The sequence below is a fragment of the Exophiala spinifera genome, assembly GCF_000836115.1.
Source record: "Exophiala spinifera strain CBS 89968 unplaced genomic scaffold supercont1.8, whole genome shotgun sequence".
Taxonomy (NCBI): Eukaryota; Fungi; Ascomycota; class Eurotiomycetes; order Chaetothyriales; family Herpotrichiellaceae; genus Exophiala; species Exophiala spinifera.
In genome coordinates this window covers 1,880,907-1,903,379 of record NW_015622520.1, presented here as the reverse complement: position 1 = coordinate 1,903,379, position 22,473 = coordinate 1,880,907, and the positions used below count along the sequence as shown (strand labels likewise).

Sequence of the window (22,473 nt, the reverse complement as noted above, 5' to 3'; positions counted from 1 at the left end):
GAAAATTCTGTCGATCACCCAACGTCCATTGTCCCGTCATGGATTCACCACGAAGGCGGGGTTTGAATGCTAGCCTTGAAAAGAAGGTGGAATCCGCGTGGTTAGAGGTCATGAGTACGACAAAATGAAGAGGAGAAGAAAGTTGAAGCTGGTACCACGGGGATCATCCTGACTTCGGCTAGCGACGTTATTGGGCTTCGAGAAGTACACGGAAGAGCTTTCTCGACAGGCATTATGGCAGCCGAGGGGATTTGCCGCTGGAGTCTCTGTAGTTTCGTATCGTGCAAGTCGTATCTGGGACATCGTCTCCATCACGACGGGGCAAAATAGCGGGGGAACGACACACCATCCAGTACGAGTAGCAGACGGCAGTGGACTTGCGAATAGCGGCCACCCACGTCACGAGATAGAAGCCAAGTTGAGTTAAGCATGAGGCAATAAGGACCAAGGACAGATCAAGACGAAGAGGAGGAATGTGACCAGGACAAGAGTCTGTGGTGCATCAGGCCAAGTGCCCACAGTCCTATACCCATCACCCACGAGTCAGTCACAGAGTCGCTTAGGGTATACACAACTCGTGTGTAGGGAGCCATACGTACGAGATCGGCTATCGAGACTTGATTGGAACAGGGAGTTGATTGTCTGCGTCCACCAAGTAACTAGATGCTTGCCTTTGAGCGCAAACCAATTGCCGGATACTCGTTCTGTAGCCCATCGGCAATTGGAGCTGCCACCTAAGTCTCTCTGCAGACGTTGCTTGGTCTTATTTACGTTCTTCCTTCTTGCCGATTGTCCCAGCCACGCCAATCGTTTACAGTGGCTTCCCATCCACCCAGGTATTGACTTTGTCAGGATAGAAGCACAGCAGGCCACTGATCTGTACACTCTCCAGCATGGGGTTCGGATACCACCACGCCACGTCCTTGTATTCCTTCCCGTTCACGGTGGCATTGTAGTAGCTCGCCTCTCCTTTGTACGGACAGCCCGTGTGAGTCTCGCTGGGCGTGAGGTACTCCCAATTGACCGCCGTTCGAGGAAGATACCATCTGCCAGGGAACCTGGTCTCCCACAGTGACATAACGCCCCCTTCGGAGCCAGTGTCCGCAAGAGCGACCCCGTCAATCTCAACACGTACTTTGCGTCCAGACGGGAGAATGTCCACTCGATGATAAGGGTCTTTGGGATGGTAGAGGACCTGTGATTGCTCCTCGTACCACGCATCGATGGCCTTGAAGTCGACCTTGACGTGGCTTGCGAGCTCCGAGTTGAACGAGTCTGGAACAACCAGCGCAGGGACGGACTTGTCACCGACCGACAGCTTTGAGGTTGACGAGTCTACGCCAGAGACGGGCTCGTCTTGTTCAAATTTTGCCGTCTCCAAGAAATCCGCCTTGGGGATCCAGTAGTATGGGAAATACTGGTGCTCCCATACCAATTTGGCATTGGTCGTGTCGAAGATGTACTTGCCGTTCAAAATGCCACGCACTCTTTTGGCCGTGGGTACAATCTGAGGGCGGAAGTCCGCATTGGGGTTGAAGAGCTTAGAAGCCAAATCTGCTAGACTGGAATCGAGCGCCGTGTTAGTGACAACAGAGGCAGCAGATATGAGCGAGTGTGAAAGTTCACTTGCCTCGACATTTTGACTGATGACGCCTTTAATTGACCCGACGAGGGAAAATGGCCCCGAGCAAGGAGAAGTCGTGATAGTGACCTCGACGCCAGCCTTGTTGTGTGCTGCAGGATGGTGAAAGGATTGAGCTTTCCAAAAGAGCGAAAATCGGTTTGAAGTCGGGGACGAGCACGCGATATAATGCTGTTGGTGCGAATATTGTGCCAATATTGTGCCGGCCAGACGAATTAGTCAGATGTGCTGATCTGCCTTTCCGCTCAATAGATATACGCGCTCTCCGGGAATTGCAATCAGCAAAGATCTGATCCGTACAACAGCTGTAAGTTGTAACTAATCCGACGTCCAGTTGCAGTAGCGCGATGGTGCAATTGGAAACGTGCTGACATACACGTCTCACTCAACGATGCGGGGACGGAGCCTCCGTCGGTTTCCTACTAGATCAACCAGAACTTCCTTATCCAGTCAATGGTAGCACTGGTATCTGCCTTCTCGCTGATCATCACATAACAATTGTTGTCTTGCGAACTCACGCGGGACAATCCTAAACATTGATGATTATCCAGAAATCTATCGTTTCATACTTGACAATGTGACTAATCAAGTCAAATGAGCCCTCCCTCGACATTCGCTAGTTGATCAGTCAAGGCTTTTCAAGGCGGAAGGTCATGTCCAAGCAGTCCTGCTGCCGCGTTACTCAGGCGCCAAATGGACCGGGACCACCAGGGTTGCCTCTGTATGTTTCTCTCTGACGCTGAGATGCCTTCTCGGGGTCAAGCTGGTCCTGACTGACGACACTTGCACTGCGTTCAGCCGTGCTGGCTCTCCGGTGGTGCTCCTCGGTTTCCTCATAATCAATCAAGACTTCACCGTTCTTGCCATAACGATGTGGTTCGTGCTTCGCTGTCCATACTACAGTGAATATGTTCTTGGTCTTGTGGAAGATTGTGTCCATCTCTTCAAGAGATCGATAAGCGGTTTCAGGGTAGAAGAAATAGACAACAGGGACAATGAAAGCGTTACTAAAGATCATGTCAGTACTAAAATCGTATACATCAGCGTACGCAAGCAAGTTCGACTCACATGACAGCAAAGATGATATACGTCTGGTATCCGATGCTGGAAAAGGACACTGGGGTAATCATCACAACCATGAAGTTGAACGCCCAGTTGGCGCTGGTACTCAAGGCGTTGGAAGGTGCTCGGATGCGCAAAGGCACAATCTCAGCTGGATATAGCCATGTCATACCAAGCCACCCAATCGCAAAGAAGGTATTGAAGACGAACAAAAAGGTCGCAGCCACAATACCACAAGCACTTCCGCCAATTTTCGTCATGACGGCAAGGATGACCATGGAAATAGACATGCCCGCGGCCCCGACCAACATGAGCTTTCGGCGGCCGACTTTTTCGATGATGAAGACGGAGATCCATGAAGCCAAGAAATACTCCGTGCCGTTGCATGCAGCAAGAATCCGCGAGATAAACGGCGTCAGACCAATTTCATTCTCGTAGATGGTGGCTGCATAGTACGTGATCAACTGGGATAGGTTAGTCATGGCACCAACATTCACAGGGTAACAGAGACTTACATTGATACCAGAGATCTGTTGGAACATTTGATTGACATATGCCAATACAACACGATGGAAGTGACGGTCCTCGTCCATGGTGAATAAGTCGCGGAAAGTTGCCTTTTGCTGTTCAAGCACGGTATCTTTGATGGCGGTGAATTCAGCGGCGATATATCTGTCTTCAACCGACTTCTCGGAGAGAGCGGCAAGCACTTCCACGGCCTCCTGTTCGTGGCCCTTGAGAATCAACCATCTTGGCGATTCTGGAAGCTCCAGGATGAAGGCAAGGATGATCAAGGCAAATACGATTTGGAAGGCGATGGGGAAACGCCACGAAGCCTGGCTGTCGAGGAAGGAGAAGGCGAAATCAATCCAGTACGAGAGGCAGATGCCACCAGTGATCAAAGCACCTTCGATCATGACAAGCTGTCCCCGACGGTGCGACTTTGAGCATTCCGATTGCCACGTGGGTACGGTTGACGTGTTGAGACCATTGCCCATGCCCGTTATGATTCGACCAACGATGAAGTGCGCCAGACTAAAAGCCGTGCACTGGAGAGTCGCACCGACGACCATGATGGCCGAACCGAGGAAAATAGTCTTGCGTCGTCCCAAGTACTCACCCACCCAGATACACGCTATCGCACCGAAGAAGCATCCAACGTTGTACGATGCGACCGAGATACCTTGGATAGTCGAGACATGGTTTGCCTCGCCCTTGGTCATGCCGGCTCTGGTCGTGTCAATCTCTGGAAAGACCGACGTGAACGAAGGTAGCGTCAAAAGACCTCCCATGACACCCTGATCATAGCCGAATAACCTATTGGAGCAGTCAGCGCGTGTCCACTACATCAAGCAGGTGCCTCCCTACAAGAAATCCAGACCAGCGATAATACCAATAGCGAAGTTCAATTTGGTGCCACGCAGGCCCAAGTAGCGGCTGCGACCCTTGAATAATTGCATGATGAGTTGCGTGGCAAGGATGATCCAGTATGATTGCTTCCAGAAAGACTGCCTCTTGGGCGAGGCGCGACTCTTATGTAGGGAGCGGACGGCGGTCAAGCATTCTCTGCAATGTCAACGCGATCCCGAGAGAAAGATAGATGTGGAGTTAAAAGCGGATTGACTCCATCACTCCGGGTACAAAGTGGAGAGTCAGTATCCGCATCGATGTCATTGTCCATCGGCCACATGAGCCCACAGTTACAGCAACTGGAGAAGAGATCGGCGTGACGGAGGTCTTCGTGGTCTCAGCATACCGAGTAGTCAACCCATGGAAGTCATCCGGGTTGCCCAAAGCGGAATGCCGTGGAGCGCCGCCGCTTTGAGTGCAACTGTCGTTGCTTAAGCCTCTCTAGGCACAGATGATTGATCCACCAAGTGCCCGCCTTAAACAGGCAAGGGAAATTTCTGACCCCTACACCGTCGGATCACGTTCGGCCTGCTACCGAGCAGCTCAGAGGGGTTTCTGTGGGTGTTGGTGAAGAATGGGGGGCTCGTGGTCAACTGGAAGATTTTTCATGTGCCCAAATGATGTATTTTCTATCCACTTGGAGACATTCACGTGTTCGGTGCCCACGATTTTCATGGTACAAATAGTAACCGGAGATAGAGGAGTGGGTAACGACGGCCGTCCTGAATGTGACAGCTTCTGGTTGGTAGGTCAAAACATCTCGAAACTAATCAGATGTGTACGAGTATGGATGGTACACTACTGAATTGGTGCCTGGACTCTGCACACCTTCAGCCATTCGGTGTAGTGCAGTTGGGGTGCGTTGCTGGGGATTTCCCCGAGTAAGGAGTCTAACCCAAGGTTTCCAGCCGGAGACGTTCGAGATCCCGGGGAAGGAAACAGATGTTAGGGTACGGGGAAAGGGTCTTCCACGTCCTCCTCTGTTTCACGATGGGGAATCCTGCGTGAAAGCTGCCGGCTGCGCAGTGTTGCGCGCAGACGTACCTGGGGCGACCGCAATTTGGCCTGACGGTTGATAGATCCGGCGAGGCACCTCGGACTCCTGAAATAGGAAACTCCGCTCTTGAGTCTTGACCTTTTGCACACGCTCCCCAGGAAGACACACCGAACTATGGGATAGGGCAAGTGCGGATTCAAACTCGGGGGAATGGGTCTAGAATGGTTAGAATGGTTCTGGATTCCAGATTCCATGAGTCCGTGGAGAAGGTCTCGATACTGGCCAGTGCGACGACATTGTGCTAACCAACACAGGCGATCCTAGGTAGACCAGGTCTTTCATATCCCTGCCGGAGGCTAACTTCGTCGGAGAGAGCTATCTTCTCGCAGGTCAGGCTCTCCTGGCTGTGATTCCATCCATCATCTTGATCCTCCAGCTCTCAAGAGAACCCATTCGACCAGTAAGCCGATATCCTCAGTCGCGGTAACGATACGGGAAACTTGCTCTCGAAGCTTCAACTCTTCGCTCTTGTCGCTAACTTGCGCACCATTCAAGTTCTTCACCTCAATTATCCCGTCGGGGCAGACATGTAAAGAGATGAATATGAAAGGACTCTGTCTTCCGCCGGCGAGGGATCCAAACAGAGGAACATAAATATCCAATTTGGCTTTTGGACTGTCTGACACGGTATCAAGGCTGACGTCGACAGGGACCACGTCGTCTCGTCCTTCTGGACTACCAATGCCCAGTAAGTCATCGAGCCTGTTTTTAGTGGCTTTGACATTACTTCGTCGCGAGGTTCGAGAAGGCCTCGCTGCAACCACATTCTGAGTAGAATGATCGGCCGCAGTCGCCATTGTGTTCGGTTCGGCGTCCCCATATTCTACAAGGCTTCTTAGAAGACTCCATACCAGAGCATACTGACGCAGGATTGGTATTGCTCCTGCCAATTGTCTGGGATGAATGAACTTCAGGCGAGTGACTGGATAACACCAGAGTACTGCTCCGGGCTGGACAGAATGCAGCGCATAAGAATGGCGGCGATACTTTAAAGGTCCACCTTCAGACGTGATTGGCAGACATCTGGGCCATCTCTCCTCAGAGGTACTTTGACTACCACGTGCTTTAGTGGTGTTGAAGTGGTCCTGTAGGGCTTTCTGGTACGTCACCGTCATCTCCTGGTTCATTTCAAACATGCCAAGCTCCACAATACTTTCCGCGATGTTCAGGGGCAGGTATACCTCTGGCACCAACTTGGATATGAAGTGCATCTTCAGTATGCTCGGTGGAGCGTCAGTCTTTTCGTCTCCAGTCGGGTCCATAGCGTCCGCTTTTTCAACCAAACTCAAATATTCGGCTTCATCGGCAGAAGCCTGCCAGTCTGGGCCCACTTTCGCGTTTTCCGAGTGATTCTCGCCTTGGGGTGCTTCGGTGAGAACAGACTCAGACACCCAGCCGTTTAGAGGCAACGTGTAAGGCTTGCCCTGCTCACATGATATATTCGCTGAGTAGACACTATGATCGGGGAAGGAGTCATCGTCTTCCGAAGACGGCTGCGAATCTGGTCTGCGGTTCCAATAATCGATAGCTAGACCCAGCTTTGGAGTTCGGTCCATGAATGGTCGACCCAAGGCACTGTGCCTTAGACGTTGTCGTGCGTTGGCGGATTTCAGTCGGTCTCTTTCGGCGTTCCATATCTTCTGGAAAGCATCGTAGAGGCTGTCAATGGCGTCGATGCCTCCTTGAATGCAATCCAATTGATGGAGGTAGTCCAGATTCGATTCATAATCACGTAGATCTGTCCATTGAGCAGTCCCGTCGACAGTGGTGAATGGCTGGAGGTTGTCCTTGAGAACTTGCGTTCCTCGCTCTTGAAACTGGGCTTCGGGCGCATCATTCTTAATGAGCTTGAGGTTGACCTCCCGAATCAAGTCTCGATCAATTGTATCGAACACAACCTCAAGATCGACCGTAGCCTTACCAGCGATCGAGAGGTTCCCTTCATCCAACAGCGTCGAAAATCCATGCACTTGTGCTAGTCTTTCAACTCCTTCTCGTGTCAGGCCGCGCCCTGCAACCCGCGTCTTCAGCGTGCTTGCCACAAGCTGTATTCTCTGTATTCGTTCCATTTCCGGGTTCGCAGAAACCGCACTCACTCTTGTTGCAGCCCCTTGGCCGTTGCCCGTGATACCCAGGCCGTCTGCGCCATTTGTCAATGGGGTCATCCCGGTCGAGCCCATCGAGGCAATGAGGGCAGCAGCAGGCGAATTCAGCGCGAGTAGGTCGTCGTGGATCGTGTGGGCGGCTAGGGGAGTGGAAGAAGGTTGAGAAGACACACTGACATGGTGAGTGTGACCTGGTATTGAGGCCGGCGTTTTGACAGCCGGGGATTTATAGGCCAAATTTCGATTTGCATTTCCTGAGGTACCAGGTCGCGGAGAAGCGTTGACTCGGTTCGGGGTGAACTGTGACTTGGGAGTCGAAACCGCCGGTGGCCTTGTAGGTGTCGCCATGTCGGGGCGCTCTCTTCGAGTCCTCAATGCCAACTTGCGCAGGTTTGTTCACAGATCATCTCGGCTTGGCTTGCGATGGCGCAACAATCTTTGTGTCTCGGAGGGCGGGAAAGCTTCAGACAGCAGATGCTACTGGTCAACCGCTCCGTCACCCGCCACTGTTTACTACGACGAGTTGTACTAACAGCGTCTACAGAGTGTGCAATGCTGGTTGGACTATGCGAACATTGTAAACAGAGCCACGCTGAAAGGCAGGTGAAGCGAGGAACTTGTTCAGATGCTCAGCCTCGCGCACCTGGGCACGTACGAGTACTCAGATTAGCAAGGCTGAGTACAGTATCAACAACGCGACGTCATGGACGGGCTGGTGCTTGTTCAAAAAAATATTCACGTTTGAAGCTCAAGACGAAGCCTTTTCGCAAGTTCGAATAGTGCTTACCACCAACACCCATCAGTCATGAATCCAGGACAAACTGCCAGAGCACTTCTACGACACGCCGCGCGTCCAGTCCTTCAACTGCGGGCTTCTTCGACCCTGAGCAACAATCGTCACATCGTAAGTGTATTCCGGGTATTCCATACGGCACCACCACCTCTCTAGGCGCCTAGGACTAACAACGGCCACAGTATGCATTGAAAGACCCCCAGAACCCCTCATCCCACGTCCTTTCCTTCCTGTCCACCGAACCACCCACGCCCTCTCTGGCCATCGGCTCAACAACCAAACTCCCCCCCACTCCAGCCTCCTTTACAGAGAACCCGAGGTTCCTTTCTATTCTCCAAGCAGTCATGGCCGAATACGCGCACGCAGACCCATTCGTCCAGTCCCAAGCTGCTGTCATGATGTCGTCCTCCGGTGCTAGCTTCTTGCAGGCCTCGCGCAGGCAACAGACAGGCTCGTTTGGCGCGAGCGACCAAGGCGGCTACGGCGGTGCAGGTCGAGGCGGATGGGTGCACGTCTACGATCAACGACGAGTCCCAGATTTTGGCCGCATCCCGGACCCTGAGGACATCTTTGGGAGCATCGAGGTCGACGGGAACGGCGAGTTTGTCGACGGCCACGGCAGGTACGAGCCCAGCGGGACGTACCGTGTCGTCACCAACGACGGAATATTGGGTCTGTCTGACTTTATGAGAGAGAGGCTCATGCAAAGATTGAAACTTCACGAGGCAGCAGAGAGAAACGAGAAGTAAATTCTCCCTCTTCTCGCCATTCCCCTTTGCGAGACTACCTTACGCTCGAGCCGACTAGCCTGGCTAAGATTCAAGTTTTGCGTCGAGAGCTCAGGTGCACGACAGTGAAATCATGTCACAGCACATCTTGCAAATGGGCCACGGTGCTCTTCAGGACTATACATCTATTGACTGGCATCCTCCCTTATCAGGCACGGCTTGATGGGAGGGCCGTAGACACATGGTCTGCGCCTTTCTCTCCTGTGCCGTCTCCAAGGCAGGAAGGTTGGATCCATTGTGGCTTCTTCTCCAAACGGGAGCTCCACACTCGGAAGCTGAAGCCTTGATCCAGAATGCATGGTATACATAACATGGCCAATCGCGCATGAGTCCCAGAGACCTCGTCGACCACGACCTCCGACACTCCACAGGGCGGTGTTTGTTGGGAGTGTCGGTCAAGGTGGACCTAACCCGAAGGTCTAAACACCTACTCACCGGTCATCGGACACACCTAGTCCGACAAAGGTATTGCTTAGACTCCGAATGGCAATCGTTGGATTCCCGTTCCGTTCTGGAAGAAGGGTCCCTTGCGATTACGATCACTTTCTTGAAATAACAACACTCGGCTGCAATAGGCCTAAATGTGGCGGCTTGTGAAATGGTCAACTACATTAATGTACCGATGTTATACACCAGAAACCAAAACAGTCTACCCCATTTTTATTCCTAGAAGATCCCCCGCGTTTGCTGTACCTGATAAACTCCGCCCTGGACCATTTCATATTCTCCAGCTCAACGACAGATTCATCTGCTGATCCTCTCCATCAAGACAGCAAAAGTTGCCATCCAGTTGAATCAGACTACTCCAGTCCATTTCGTCAAAGTAGTCCAGTAACGGACAAGAATACATGACATCCTGCTCCCATTCTCCCGACGCTTGCATGGACTTTGAAAAGTAGAAGCCGCCATTTCCATTCTGGTTGGGCAGTGTCATCCGCAACATGATCTCCATCCTCTTCTTGGCCGAGTCGAGCTGCTCGCGGCCACCGTGCCAAGACTGGGACAGTGCCTCCAGGGTTTCGAGGCCCGCCGACATCATCGACATGACGCGGCTCTCCTCCCCGTGCAGATGGTACATTGTGCCTCTGGCGGTGATGATGTCGAACGCCTCAAAGATGGCGAGGCCGATGAACGGACACAACATGGTGAAGGCGGAAGCATCCTCCGTCCTCGAGTTGCTCAACTGCTGGGCGACGCGGAGGATCTTGCTGGCATTGACGAACGCCTCGTGGGCATAGTGTGCCTGGGCTTCGGGCCCGGACCACGGAGGACAGGCTCGTCGATGGAGGAGAGCCTTTGCGAAGAAGTACAGTATGTCGACTTGCTGGTCTGCGGAACTTCGACGTGCAGAGACCTGTCCTCTTGCACGATTGCCTTGGAACGCGACGTCCCAGGTGTCAAGACGGCTTCTGATCGTTTCGAAGTTGACGTTGGTCTCGTGCTGCCACAGAGCCCTCGGTGTGCCAGCCATGACGGCGACTTCCCTCAACGCCGTGGCGATCAGAATGAGATCCGGCCGCGACACTGTGCTGCCGTCCAACGAAAGAGAGTCGTGGACGCTGTTTTGGTGGGCGTGTTGGATCTCCCACATCGACTGTCTCTGGGCATACGGGCATCGACATGAGCCCAGGCACAACATGACGTCTGCGAGCCATGTGGCCCGCTTTGCACACTCCATCATTGACCCTCTGTCCAGTCCAAAAGCCCACGGAGGTGTGGCCGTGCCTTGGTCCGCAGGTCTGCTCGACAGTTCCCTTTGGCCCATCTTGTACACAGAGATGTATAGTTCCGCCGCTCCGTCGTAATCCCCTTGCAGATGGCGAAGGTTGGCGAAGAGTAACGTAGTCAGCATCAGATGCAGCAGGGATCCGCCGAGGGCATCTATTCCAGATGAGCCGATCTGGGAGAATTCGGACAGATGCGCAGCTGCCGCGGAGCCGTTGGCAAACACCGATCCCACGGCGAGGACTGTATACAGCACCGTGTTATCTCGAGGCCTCTTTGAGCGGTCTAGCATGATCCATTCCAGGAATGGGCCCTTTGGCAGCACTGATAACGCAGGTGTATCAACATGGGCGAAGTATTTCTCGGCATACGACATGGTCATTTCCGGGTAGGTCTGGTATAAGTCGGTCTGTAACGAGAGCGGTGACATGGCTGAACGACTTGTGTCTATCCCCCATTGAGGGTCTTCAGGGAGAATGGAGATTTCGTGTAGTTCTGGAGACGTCGGTGTGATAATGCTCGGGATCCTCATCCTTTTCTTGCAACACTCGTAGTGCTAGAAGCAGTTGGTGCGATGGTGGTTCGATTGGCACGTAAAGCAGACGAGCCAGACGATGCCGACTGATTGAAGACAGTGTTGGAGGTCTTCCAGGGCGAAACTTCCTGTAACGCTCTTGAAAGCAGTGGTAACAGGTTTTCGTCTGTTAAGTCTCCGAGCATCAGATATCTCTACTTCCAAAAAGTCTGAATAGTGATCTTGAAATGGGCGGATGCCATGATAGATGTGGGTTGACTTAGTCCAAGTCCGTCAGGCACCACACACGCTTCATCTGGAAAGGCGTGCGATCAATGATATCCTTGTGCGTGGCGCCCACACAAGACCTGGCTAGGCCGCATTTCCTGGCCGCGATGGGTCTGTGAATAGTGCGTCTTCGGGCTGTGAATTCATGCCATCCGGGGTAATAAACGGTCGAGAATCGCCCTTAAAAGGCTTGGGGCTGCACTGCTGCTGCGATCAGCTTGTTGGATGCACCGCTACTGTACGTGCAATGCATCGTGGGCTGACGGGACGGCAGGGCCTTTCCGTTTCCGTCGAACCATGCGGTGAGTCTCCAAGCTTAACCGCTCTGACTAGCACCCACAAAGCGTAGATCTTTGGGGAATGTGCGTAGACGCTTGCAAAGAAGTTATCACAGCTTCAAGCGCCCTCATTGCCTGCCAGCCCAAGCAATATCATCGAGCTGTCACTGCTGTCCGGAGCATCAATATGCCACAGGGCACGCGTCGGCTCGATCCTCCCCCCTTGCTTCGATTGCAAGGGGGGACAATGTGACCCGTCCCCTGAGAGCTGCATGGTTCGGAGAGGATGCAGCACCACTGAGGCATTGCGAGGATCCCTTGAGAAGTGTGTGCTCCGTAGATGCATGTGCGTGTTATTGATTCAGTGGACGCGGTTCAGGAAAAGGATCCTGGCATGGAGTAGTGACTTGACTCAACTTTCAAGGCCCGGTGCAGGCGCCATCCAATGACTTGTACGTTTTTTGCAGGGATCCCATCGCTTGGAGCAATAGCTGCAGCCACCGCTGCTCGGGGGCGTCGCGCCGAGAGCGAGGGAAGCCTGGTCAGCCCTGGAGACTCGAGAGCGTTCTTTTAATCTCCCTCCCGTATCTTTGTAGCTGACAATCACAACCGTTTATTTCGTGATGGGACGACAAAATGTCACTCGGTAGGCTCAATAGTGTGCACGTCAAGTATGTCTGAGGTTGGGAGGGCCGCCAATCTTCGTACCCAACTCTGTGTGTCGGTCGCAGAGAGTTGATGACCAATGTGTCCGGAGAAGGCTTCCACGGTCGCACGGCGTCTCAGACAAGCAGCAACAAAACAAAGTGCCGTGCGCCACATGCCAGGCCAGACACGCCTTTGCGAGACTTCCGCTCCCACAGATTCATCGAACTAGAGTCACGCAAACCCTCAGTATGTAGGATCCCTGCCGTGATCGCTCCCTGTTCAGCGTTGTAGGCTGAGATTCCGCTCGTAGCAAGCAGTGTTGGCCACAGGGACTGATGATCCCGTGAGACGCCCCAATTGTAAGCCTTCCTGAAACGTGGATGTCCCTATTGCCTTGGACGCTTTTCGCAGCCTACTGTTGGCGTGCTCGAGGCCCTGAAGCCGACATCCCAGCAGCTCAGACTCTCTACGCCCCTGCGCTTGGAAGATTCCTATCTACAATGAGCTCTCGCTTGCAACCAGGGTTGACCGCGCCCAGTGTGGCCTTCATCCAGTGACAATGTCAATGATCGGGACTATTAATCCCCTTCGCTGCGGAAGCGCTCGAAAAGGGAAATCTAGGGAATGGAAGCCGACAGTACAGGTTGGCACCATGGGCTATCCTTGCAGCTGCTCGAGTTTGCCTCTCAGGACCAAGTAGGCATCGTGGCGAGCTGCGCTGCACCAACTTTGCTGCAAGAGGCTCTTTCAGGCCATCAGGCACTGAGAACGTTGCTCGCAGCCAATTCTGAAGGAGTACGGTGGGATTTATCGGACAGGAGTACTCCGTCCGAGGAGCAACGACCAAGAGAGTACTTTTGCTAATCAGGTGCCACACTGGCTACACCAGGGTCCAGACCTGGAGTGGCCCTGCTCGTACTCCGTACGGTACGGAGTCCTGCCCTGTAGACCGCAAGTCGCAAATCTAGCTTGGGTGGGTCGGTCGCGATTCCCCGGACGTGTCGGAGACGTCGAGGACAACTGTTCAAGGACGTTGGGGGCTGGCGGGAGCCATCCGAATCGTCGAACCTGATAGCGCCGGCAAGACTTGAAGACATTCTTAGTTCCTAGAAACAAGAAATACCTATCACACAACATCACATCCGACCCCAGTGAAGGCGAGATTAGCCCTTCGCAATTAACAGCCCTTGGACACCTGAATGGGCTGCAAACCAATTTTTTCTGTATATAATAAATTATATTAATTTTGAGCTACCGTGAAGTTCGACGCCATTTGTTGGCATTCCGACTGGGCTGGAGTCTAAACTTCGGACTGCCCCAAGACGATCAGTGTAGTGTGAACAGATACCTATTTCAGCCTGGCGCGACAGCTCTCTGATTCTTCTTTCTGATCAGACATGGTGTGAAATCCGTGACATCAACGGTAATGGATTGTAACGCCTTCAACCACCCTCCCAATTGCATGGAAATCGCGGACTGTGCATCATCTCAAGCGGATTTTCTGGTCTGTTCCCACAACCGCTATCCCGAGCGGATTATGCAGGAAGAAGCCTCATTTGACTCACTTTTTGTTCAGCTTAGCTCGAACTCTTGCTCCGAAGAAATAAAAACTGAAAGGAATCAAGGCCATGGCTAAGCCGATGAAAGCGAGCAGCCAGGAACTCCATTCGAGTCCAAGTTTGTGGTACATTTGCGTGATAAACAAAGGAAAAGCAGCACCGCCACCACTTCTCAGGAAGACCTTGGCCGCTAACGCAGAAGCAGCATACTTTGAGTATGAGTCGATGATGTAGTTATTGACAGAGTAATAGCAAAGAACCATTCCGAAGCCAAATGCAATGCCGGATGACGCAGGACCGACCCAAATAATGCTTCTTTGAGACGTAGCCCCAAGGATAAAGAGTGATATGGGGATGAAGCCGGCTCCAATCATCGCGCCGATCAGTCGATCCTCGGGTGTAGGACTGCGGCGTGCACATATTTTCTTGAAGTGGTGTTCAATCTGAGGTGTGACAACGAGGGCAAATGCCGCGCCTATCAAGATTGGGATGAGCATCAATCCAATCTGTCCGTCGTTGAAATTGTAAAGCTTGCCGAAAATGACAGGGTAGGCGAAAAAGAAGGCGTAAAGCATGGAATAAATCAGCATGATATACATGCACATCAAATCCAAAACAGGCTCAGTCAAGATCATCACGATAGGTCTGACCAAACTGGTTCGGACAATATCGCGGAGCGTGAGTTTGACTTTCTCCTGTTCTGTGATGATGTTCGGATCGCCGGTTTCCTTTCTCAGTCTCTTCGCTCGTCTTTTCAGAATAACGGGGGCATACGTCTCGGGAATAAGGCCCATGATAATGAGCATGACGCCGGCGAAAGCCATGTTTACCCAGAAGAAGAGATCAAGTCGATGAGACCCAACATTGATCCAGCCACAGACGATAGGTCCTGTGAGTAGTCAGAAATTGTTGTAGGCCGATGTAGTATGTAAGGACGGTTGATATGCTTCTTCAACGTGAATTGGAACTTACCAAGAACAGGGCCACAATACGGTGCAGCTGCAAAATATGCTACTGCCATCCCACGGTCCTCAATATCCCAAATATCGGCGATCGTACCACCGGCGAGAGACAAGCCCGAGCTGGAAAACACACCACAGAGGAACCGGGAAACAAGGAGCCCGCCAATGTTTGGTGATAAAGCGCACGGGATGTTGAAGATGGTATACAATCCCATGGAAATGATGTAAACAGGTTGTCGTCCGAATATCTCACTGAGTGGACTCCAGAGAAGTGGACCAACAGCGAAACCGCAGACCATGATGGAACATGTCAAGATGGCAACTTCTTGTGAGACATGATATTTTTCTTCGATCAATCCCAAACCACCGGTCACATTGGATGACCCAAAGGCAATGCAGACAATAAGAATGGACGCCACCATAGTTATATACCAGCGAAACATCTTCGACCAGTTGTGAGGATTTTCAGGATCGCCGATTTTGAAAGTGACGAATTCCACAGGTTCTTGGGCTCCTTTCTTTTCGAGATCTTCCTCAGAAGAAATGCTAGGTAGGTCATCTTGTGGTGGCCTGGAAGGTATGCTCAAAGTTCTGGAGCGAAGCTCTTCCAACGTGCGTTGGGGCACAAGACCAGTAGCTGTTTCGAGGGTATACTCTTCAGGGAAGATAGGATTTGACGGGCCAATCTCAGGGTAGTTGATGTCTCGACGAGGTTGGGACTCGGACAGTCCCAGTTCCTGAAGGGTCTGGCGAGTCTCAGTTCGCAGCAGACGTGAAGGGAAAGATGAATGACGAGCTAGCTCAGACTCATAGTCGTCCTGAGGCGCGGGAGAGTTTGTTTCCGACATTGCTGGTCGTAGACAAGCAGTTCCAAAGTAGAGCTTGAGGATACAGCCTTTACTGTTGAGATGATCCAGATGGTAGCCATATGCAAGCGGCTACAGGCTCTGTTATATAGTCCATGTCGAGTAGGAGGATGTATTCTATGGACCCGTCAATGTTGTTACGCTGGCCGACGATTCTCCGATCGATGGCCAAATCCTCCGGGCACGGTCTATTATGTCATCCAACCTTACCTGAATCGGCACACGCTCGTACGGTAAGTTCGTGTGGGAAGCACATCCGTGGTATCGTTTATCCGTGATATCATTTATCCGTTGCTCCCTTCATTGGCCAAAGATCCATGGTAATCCTGACAAAACTTGCAAGCTCGACTCGAAACTGCAAGATAGTACAGCAGCAGGTCGCTGCGAGACTTCCAGATGAGGCTTTTTTGACAGAAACAAGTACAAACGAAGCAGAACAAGTGGGCCGCGGCGGAGTTCACGTAGCCATCAGTCGTCGTCAAAAGCTCGTGAATATGAGAGTTTTCGTGGGTGTCCGGAGGCTGTTCGGCACCCAACGTACGTCATCAGGCTCGTCACTAGACTGCAATCTGTATGTCTGAGACAAAAGAGTACTGGGCATGTTAGGATGTCCCTACAATGAGTCAATGTAATCAAAAAGAAGGATGCGAAAAGACCAGACAACAGAGGTATAAGGAAAGCGAAGAAGTCCTCTCTCCAACAATGAGAGCATGAGCCAGGAGCCTCCAGATGGCGCCAAGATGGCTAGGCCCGTAATAGTTAACCCCGGGCCTTCTCACATACCAACATCACGTGCTCATCACGTGGGTCACGTGAACTCTGACGAACGTGAAACGCAGTCCCAAAGCCCGTTCAAGCGCGGCTGGAAGGGACTCGCTTGAATCGCATTCACGTCCGCTTCCCTCATGGTATACCGCAAACTCACAAACTTCGCCCTCGCGTAGTACCTCTCCCCCAACATCCCTTCCCACCAGCATGACAATGGCGTCTCGAAAGACACAGCAAGAGATCGATAAGACCTTCAAAAAGGTGGACGAAGGCATTCAGGCCTTCGAGGGCATCTATGAGAAGATATATTCTTCCACTAATGCTGCGCAAAAAGACAAGTTGGAGGATAACCTGAAGAAAGAAATCAAGAAACTGCAGAGATCGCGCGATCAGATCAAGACGTGGGCAGCCGGCAATGAGATCAAAGACAAGTCAGCCCTGCTAGAACAACGGAAACGGATAGAAAAAGTAATGGACCCGTAATTCAAGGGTATGATGATAACTGACATGGCAAACAGTGCATGGAGATCTTCAAAGCTGTCGAAAAAGAGATGAAGACGAAAGCCTTCTCGAAAGAGGGACTGTCGCAGAATACAAAGTTAGATCCGAAGGAGAAGGAGCGGGAAGAGCTCTGTGACTTCTTATCGGATCAACTTGAGGAGATTAACAGGATACTGACTGAGGAACTGGAACCGGAAGCCGGTAATCTTCAAGCCGCGCTCAAGAAGAAGCAGAAAGACAACTCTAAAGCAGACCGGCTGGCAGAGATCGAGAGCATGACCGAGACATACAAGTGGCATGAGTCCAGACTACAACTATTACTACGGTCTCTGCAGAACGGCAACGTCGAGAATGATGTGGTAGCTGCCATCAAGTCCGATGTAGAAGAGGTCGTGAGGGAAGGTCGTGAACCCGATTTCGATGCGGAAGCCTATGAGGGAATCTACGACGACTGCAACTTGGATAGCGAAGAAGCGCAGTTTGGATTGGCCAACGAGGTGGATCGAATATCTTCTCAAGATACACAGTCCATTCAGGAGGACAATGACCCCGAAGCAGTCGTCCCCAAGAAGACGAAAGCTGATCATGCTCCTGCCAGACGCCCGTCCACGCAGCTCAAGTCACCACTGCCAGCCCTTGCGACGCTCAACACAATGCCACCTCCGCCTCCTGTGCCCAAGGATAATACTATGAAACCAGCACCCTTACCCAATCGACCGGCCGGGGAGACTTTGAAGTATGCCTCGGCAGCTGCTGCCGCTGCAGCCAGCGACAAGAGCGGAGTGGGCATTGCACCACTTCCTCCCCCCATCGCGGCCGGTCCTGCGCCTGCGTCCCATCCTCTCCCAGCACCACTAAGGACGTCGACAACGACGTCTCCAGCTTCTGTTCCTGCCCAGCCAGTGGAAAAGACAGCGTCACCAGCTCCCATCGCCGCGAGCATGGACGGCTCTATCTCGCACGACCAATCTAGTCACTCCAAGTCACCGACACTCAGCTCCACTAGCGCCCCCGCGGCAAGCGTACCGAGCAGTATACCTCCAACTCCAGCCATGGACAAGTCTGAGGCTGTGCAAGAACCTGTAATTGCGGACGAATTACCTACGACTAACGGTGAAAGCCATGAAGACACAGTGGAGTCAATCTACCACTTGCCACCTGGCCTGCAAGACCTGTTAGATTCATTCGAGACGACCAAGAGTCGAGCGACTCAGCCTCCGTCGCAGCTCGCTAGACTGCTGCAGGCTTCACAAGAAACCTGCCCAGAACCATCAGACAGCGACAGGCCACAACATTATCGACCCACATTCAAGTACAATACCCCTGCGCATTATCCCCAGGACGTACTTCCCATCTTCGATGATCCGGCGCTCTACGACAATCAAAGATTGGAGACAGATACTCTATTCTACATTTTCTACTATCGCCAAAATACATATCAACAATGGCTCGCCGCACGTGCGCTGAAACAACAAAGCTGGCGGTTCCATAAACAGTACCAGACATGGTTCCAACGACACGAAGAGCCAAAACAAATCACCGAAGAGTACGAGCAAGGAACGTACCGTTTCTTCGACTACGAGAGCACGTGGTAAGACTCGTCGCCTTTGTCCCATGATGACCTTCTGTTTGCCTAACATGATGCAGGATGAACCGTCGGAAGGCTGATTTCAAGTTCGTGTACAAGTTTCTGGAAGATGATCTGTAGGGTAGCTACTTAAGCACGAACCTGGCAAGCTGTTCGGTTGCCTGCAGACATGACATTTGCAGATCGCAAAGGTCGTGTATTTGCTCTCGGAGGGTTTAACAGAGATTCATTCTCGGGCCCAGCGTGATGTTTCCAGAACTGCAGTGTTTTCCATTCCCTCGGGATTCGTGGTTGGCGCCATTTCGTGAATCGCTGTGTATGACTCCTGTGCCGCACGACTCACTAACCTAGGGCTCTGGTAGTCGACGGCGAAGTAGCCAACGACACTACTCCGCCTCACTCGTTCGTGTCACCCAGTTGGCCTGCTCACAGCCGGGTGGTACTGTCGCAGGGTGGCTGTGGACCGAAAAGGCAGCCACTAGACCCAATCGAGTTACAAAGCACCTGTGTCGAGCTCGACTGCAAACCATCCACCCCTTGCTCGCATCTCCTCAGCCTCACCGTGGTCCCGGGCAGCTTTTCGGCATTATTCCTCTGCGGACGACGTTTTCGAAAGGGAAAATGCACGGCAACGTGGAAAGGCAACCATGCATTTCGAAACAGCAAGGTAATTTTTTATTGACTGACACTGCCTCTTGATGCCAGAATCAACCCATCCTGCGGAGGCGGTAAGAAGATGGCGCCATTTAGCGGAGACGTCCTCTTGTCCGAGTACACAGCATTCGAACGCGCCTCGTGTGTACATCCCAACTAAGACGAAGGCGTGGACTGCATACCGACACTCGTTGCTTCGGTGTCCCAGGGCAACGATGGAATTGTGGCCGAGTGACCATCAAACTCGGGCAGTGTTACTCCCTTTTGTTTGCGTCTGTTGGCCAGCCGTGGCACACTGCATATCCCGTGGGTTCGAGGGGCACTGGAATCGAGGGAGGCAACGAATCTCTAAGTCTCCCTTCCCATCTGGGATCCCTTGATCTGCGGAAGTTGAGCCTTGAACATAGCCTTGCTATTGACCCAGTATGTGATTGGGCTCTTGACGCCGGCCCTTAAAGACCACCGGTAGCACCCGCTTGCGGCTGAACAACCTTGCATCAACACGTGGGGGTTTGATCATGACACCCATTCATGATATTCTTTGTTCCTTGGGGCGACATCATTCTGTGCAGCTACTCCGTACAGCCGTTGGCTGTATCCTTGGAGGTCTTGGCCCGTCGAATGTTCGATGCTTTCGCGCTCTCAACCATAGATTTCCAAAAGGCTATCTTGGAGACCTGGCAACTCTAAGATCCACTCTCTTGAGGACCTTGGTCAACTCGACTGGATAAAGTCGGAACATTGTCCATTCTGCAAAGTGGAAACTGATAGGCTCACTCTCTATTCTCATCACTTATTCCCTACCCTCGGCACGACACCTCTGCTACGAATAGGGAGCGCCTTTGCTATAAAACGTGCGTCTCTACAGCCCGCTTTGAAATCTACACAGCCCGTCTTCTGCCTTTTCTCGACTAAACGAGCTTGGTAGTCAAGCATTGCACCTGACAACAAGTCGACCACGATCTTCCTTACTTTGCAGGTTGCGCTCGAATCGTTTCAGCCGCACGGTGAGCGAAGTGCCAATCAGGCTGAAAGTTCTGACCATCAGGCTCTCTTTGGGCCGTAGCGTTCTCTTCTACTGACGATGCGTTCTGCGCTGGGTACATGACGCTTGCTCCCTGCTGAACAGCAACAGCAGACACGAACACAGACAAAGAGATAGCTTGATCGTCGAGCATGGCAGAAGTTCAGAATAATGCGTGGCCTGACGATAGCTTTTGGCAGGAAGATGGTTACCAACACGAGCAGTTGCCCATCTACTCGTATCCAGCCCGAGATGTTAGGACCTCTTCGGCGGCGGCTCCACCTTATCAGTATGGTGGTGGTGTCAGTGGCTTTGCATCGAGCCAGTCTTTCAGCAATACACCTCGTTATATCTCAGATCACACACCTGCACAACGACCTCGTCTGCAAGGATATGAGAATGAACAGCTGTACACGATGGCGAGCACACACCACACTTATAGAGAAAGAAGCAGCAGTGGCACTTCCTGCAACTATAGCCAGGCTAGAAGTGCGACTAACTCTCCTGCGTTTGCTCATTATCAACTCGCAACTGGTACTCATAACGTCGCCACTTTCCTTAGTCAAGGCGGATCCTTTGGCAACTCACTAGCACCTCATAATGGTTCGGCCTTTTCGGCCATCGAATACAAAGAAGAAGAACCCCACCAAAACAAGGATCGCGCGCAACGTACTGAAGACGGCGGGAGTGTGAACAAAACGTAAGATCGCATTTCCATTCTCCGAGACGTCTTAGTTTAATGATTTTGTGTTCTGCTGCATGTTCGTGATCTATTCGAGTACTGCAGTCCGAGACCTTTCATACTAACGGATCTTTATAGGGACAATCCTAAAGAGCGACTCCCTTGTCCCCACGTAGAATGCCGAGGAGACGACGGAAAACCAAAAAGGTTCTTCAGTCGTAAGGCCGACGTCAACAGACACATCAAGTCCCAGCACGACGTCACTCGTCAGGACTGTCCCTGGCCCAAGTGTACGAGAAAAGGCACACAGGGATTCGCGAGATTGGACCATCTCACTGAACACAGAAGAGGCTATCACTCAGAAGACATTCCGAAAAGAAACAGTGGAAATAATTCCGAGAGACAAGATGAGACGACTCCAATGAGCAACGCGGAGTCGGGTGCCGTCGCGCAACCAAGCGCTGGCAGTGTTAGTGTTCAAGCTTCTACTTCCGTCTCGTCTTCCTACCATAGTACGCCCACCACGAGTATGGCGGAGCTGAGTGATGGCATCCTCATCCAGCCTGAGACTTATTACACAGAGAAAGACAATGCCATTGGTTCTCGTAAGGCGGTCCGGAAGCACAAGGCCAGTCACGACCGTCTCGATGTGGATGAAGATCCAACGGGTGCACCTGCGGCATCTGCTGATTCGTCAAAACGTCGAAAGAGAGCACGGCGTCCGGCCTCTGCACAAATGATGGAAAGCATGTCTTCTTGGGAGCTAGAGCTGCTGAGTGCAGAGGCAGAGCGGCGACCTTACTATCAGGCTCCGCCGCCGCCGCCGCCGCAGAATACATACCCACGACAAGAATACCGTTTGTTCATGCAAGGTCCCGATGAGTCGATGATGTGTAGGCCACAAATTCACGCTCAGGCCCAGACTCGAGATCATGGCCAAGCCGAGAATTCGACGACCTCGGCATCGCTCTATTTACCAAGCCACTGCGACATCCAGGCCTATACTGCAGCACCGCAAATGCAGCAGTACTTTCGGGGTCGAAGTCAATCTATGCAGAGTCGGTTTGGATGAATTGGGGGGAGTTCTGCACACGGAATGAAGCGATCTATCTGGAAGCGGAGGGCGGAAGGCGACAGGCTTTGGACTGTCGTTATGACCTTTCTTCTTATTCTTCTCCTTTGGGCTTCTGTTCTGATGAGAGTAGTCCTACGGGCAAGTCACCAGGTTTGATCGGCGTACGTTGCGTCTTCTTATGCCTCTCTTCGCTCGGGTTGACGACTTTGTTAATCTTGGCAGCAGGCTCTTTCATGTTCAATGGCAGCTTACTTGGACTTGTTGAAGAGGCTGGGGCAGGTGTCACCGTCTATGCAACTGAGATTGTTCGTGGTTCCCATTTGGATTCGGATTCGAATTTTGCGGTCTGTTATGCTTTGCTGGGTGCTGTTTGCAGTATGAATGATACGCGACTACGAACTTTTGTTATTTCCCCTAATGGCAAGAATGGCCATGGGAGTCAAGATGATACGCATTGTTTTCTGTTTTACTCCTACGGCGAAGA

The 22,473-nt window shown here is 52.2% G+C and overlaps 8 protein-coding genes across 8 annotated transcripts; 3 read left to right on the top strand and 5 right to left on the bottom strand.

The window, feature by feature from the left end:
- Positions 1–811: 811 nt before the first annotated feature.
- PV08_10720 (uncharacterized protein) lies at positions 812–1,638 on the bottom strand (the record flags this gene model as incomplete). Its single annotated transcript, XM_016385034.1, has 2 exons — positions 812–1,562; positions 1,589–1,638. 2 exons carry the CDS (start codon positions 1,636–1,638, stop codon positions 812–814), a joined length of 801 nt encoding a protein of 266 aa, XP_016231636.1.
- A 686-nt stretch (positions 1,639–2,324) lies between these two features.
- PV08_10719 (uncharacterized protein) lies at positions 2,325–4,164 on the bottom strand (the record flags this gene model as incomplete). Its single annotated transcript, XM_016385033.1, has 4 exons — positions 2,325–2,649; positions 2,711–3,168; positions 3,220–4,021; positions 4,073–4,164. 4 exons carry the CDS (start codon positions 4,162–4,164, stop codon positions 2,325–2,327), a joined length of 1,677 nt encoding a protein of 558 aa, XP_016231635.1.
- A 1,366-nt stretch (positions 4,165–5,530) lies between these two features.
- PV08_10718 (uncharacterized protein) lies at positions 5,531–7,624 on the bottom strand (the record flags this gene model as incomplete). The annotated part of the gene is made up of 1 exon (XM_016385032.1): positions 5,531–7,624. The coding sequence occupies one exon, from the start codon at positions 7,622–7,624 to the stop codon at positions 5,531–5,533; it is 2,094 nt and encodes a 697-aa protein (XP_016231634.1).
- A 457-nt stretch (positions 7,625–8,081) lies between these two features.
- PV08_10717 (uncharacterized protein) lies at positions 8,082–8,818 on the top strand (the record flags this gene model as incomplete). The annotated part of the gene is made up of 2 exons (XM_016385031.1): positions 8,082–8,180; positions 8,252–8,818. The coding sequence occupies 2 exons, from the start codon at positions 8,082–8,084 to the stop codon at positions 8,816–8,818; spliced, it is 666 nt and encodes a 221-aa protein (XP_016231633.1).
- Positions 8,819–9,575: 757 nt separating this feature from the next.
- PV08_10716 (uncharacterized protein) lies at positions 9,576–11,012 on the bottom strand (the record flags this gene model as incomplete). Its single annotated transcript, XM_016385030.1, has 1 exon — positions 9,576–11,012. One exon carries the CDS (start codon positions 11,010–11,012, stop codon positions 9,576–9,578), a length of 1,437 nt encoding a protein of 478 aa, XP_016231632.1.
- Positions 11,013–13,871: 2,859 nt separating this feature from the next.
- PV08_10715 (uncharacterized protein) lies at positions 13,872–15,679 on the bottom strand (the record flags this gene model as incomplete). Its single annotated transcript, XM_016385029.1, has 2 exons — positions 13,872–14,758; positions 14,842–15,679. The coding sequence occupies 2 exons, from the start codon at positions 15,677–15,679 to the stop codon at positions 13,872–13,874; spliced, it is 1,725 nt and encodes a 574-aa protein (XP_016231631.1).
- Positions 15,680–16,678: 999 nt separating this feature from the next.
- On the top strand, positions 16,679–18,674 carry PV08_10714 (uncharacterized protein; the record flags this gene model as incomplete). Its single annotated transcript, XM_016385028.1, has 3 exons — positions 16,679–16,933; positions 16,984–18,557; positions 18,614–18,674. 3 exons carry the CDS (start codon positions 16,679–16,681, stop codon positions 18,672–18,674), a joined length of 1,890 nt encoding a protein of 629 aa, XP_016231630.1.
- A 1,710-nt stretch (positions 18,675–20,384) lies between these two features.
- PV08_10713 (uncharacterized protein) lies at positions 20,385–21,986 on the top strand (the record flags this gene model as incomplete). The annotated part of the gene is made up of 2 exons (XM_016385027.1): positions 20,385–20,932; positions 21,053–21,986. The coding sequence occupies 2 exons, from the start codon at positions 20,385–20,387 to the stop codon at positions 21,984–21,986; spliced, it is 1,482 nt and encodes a 493-aa protein (XP_016231629.1).
- Positions 21,987–22,473: the final 487 nt, after the last annotated feature.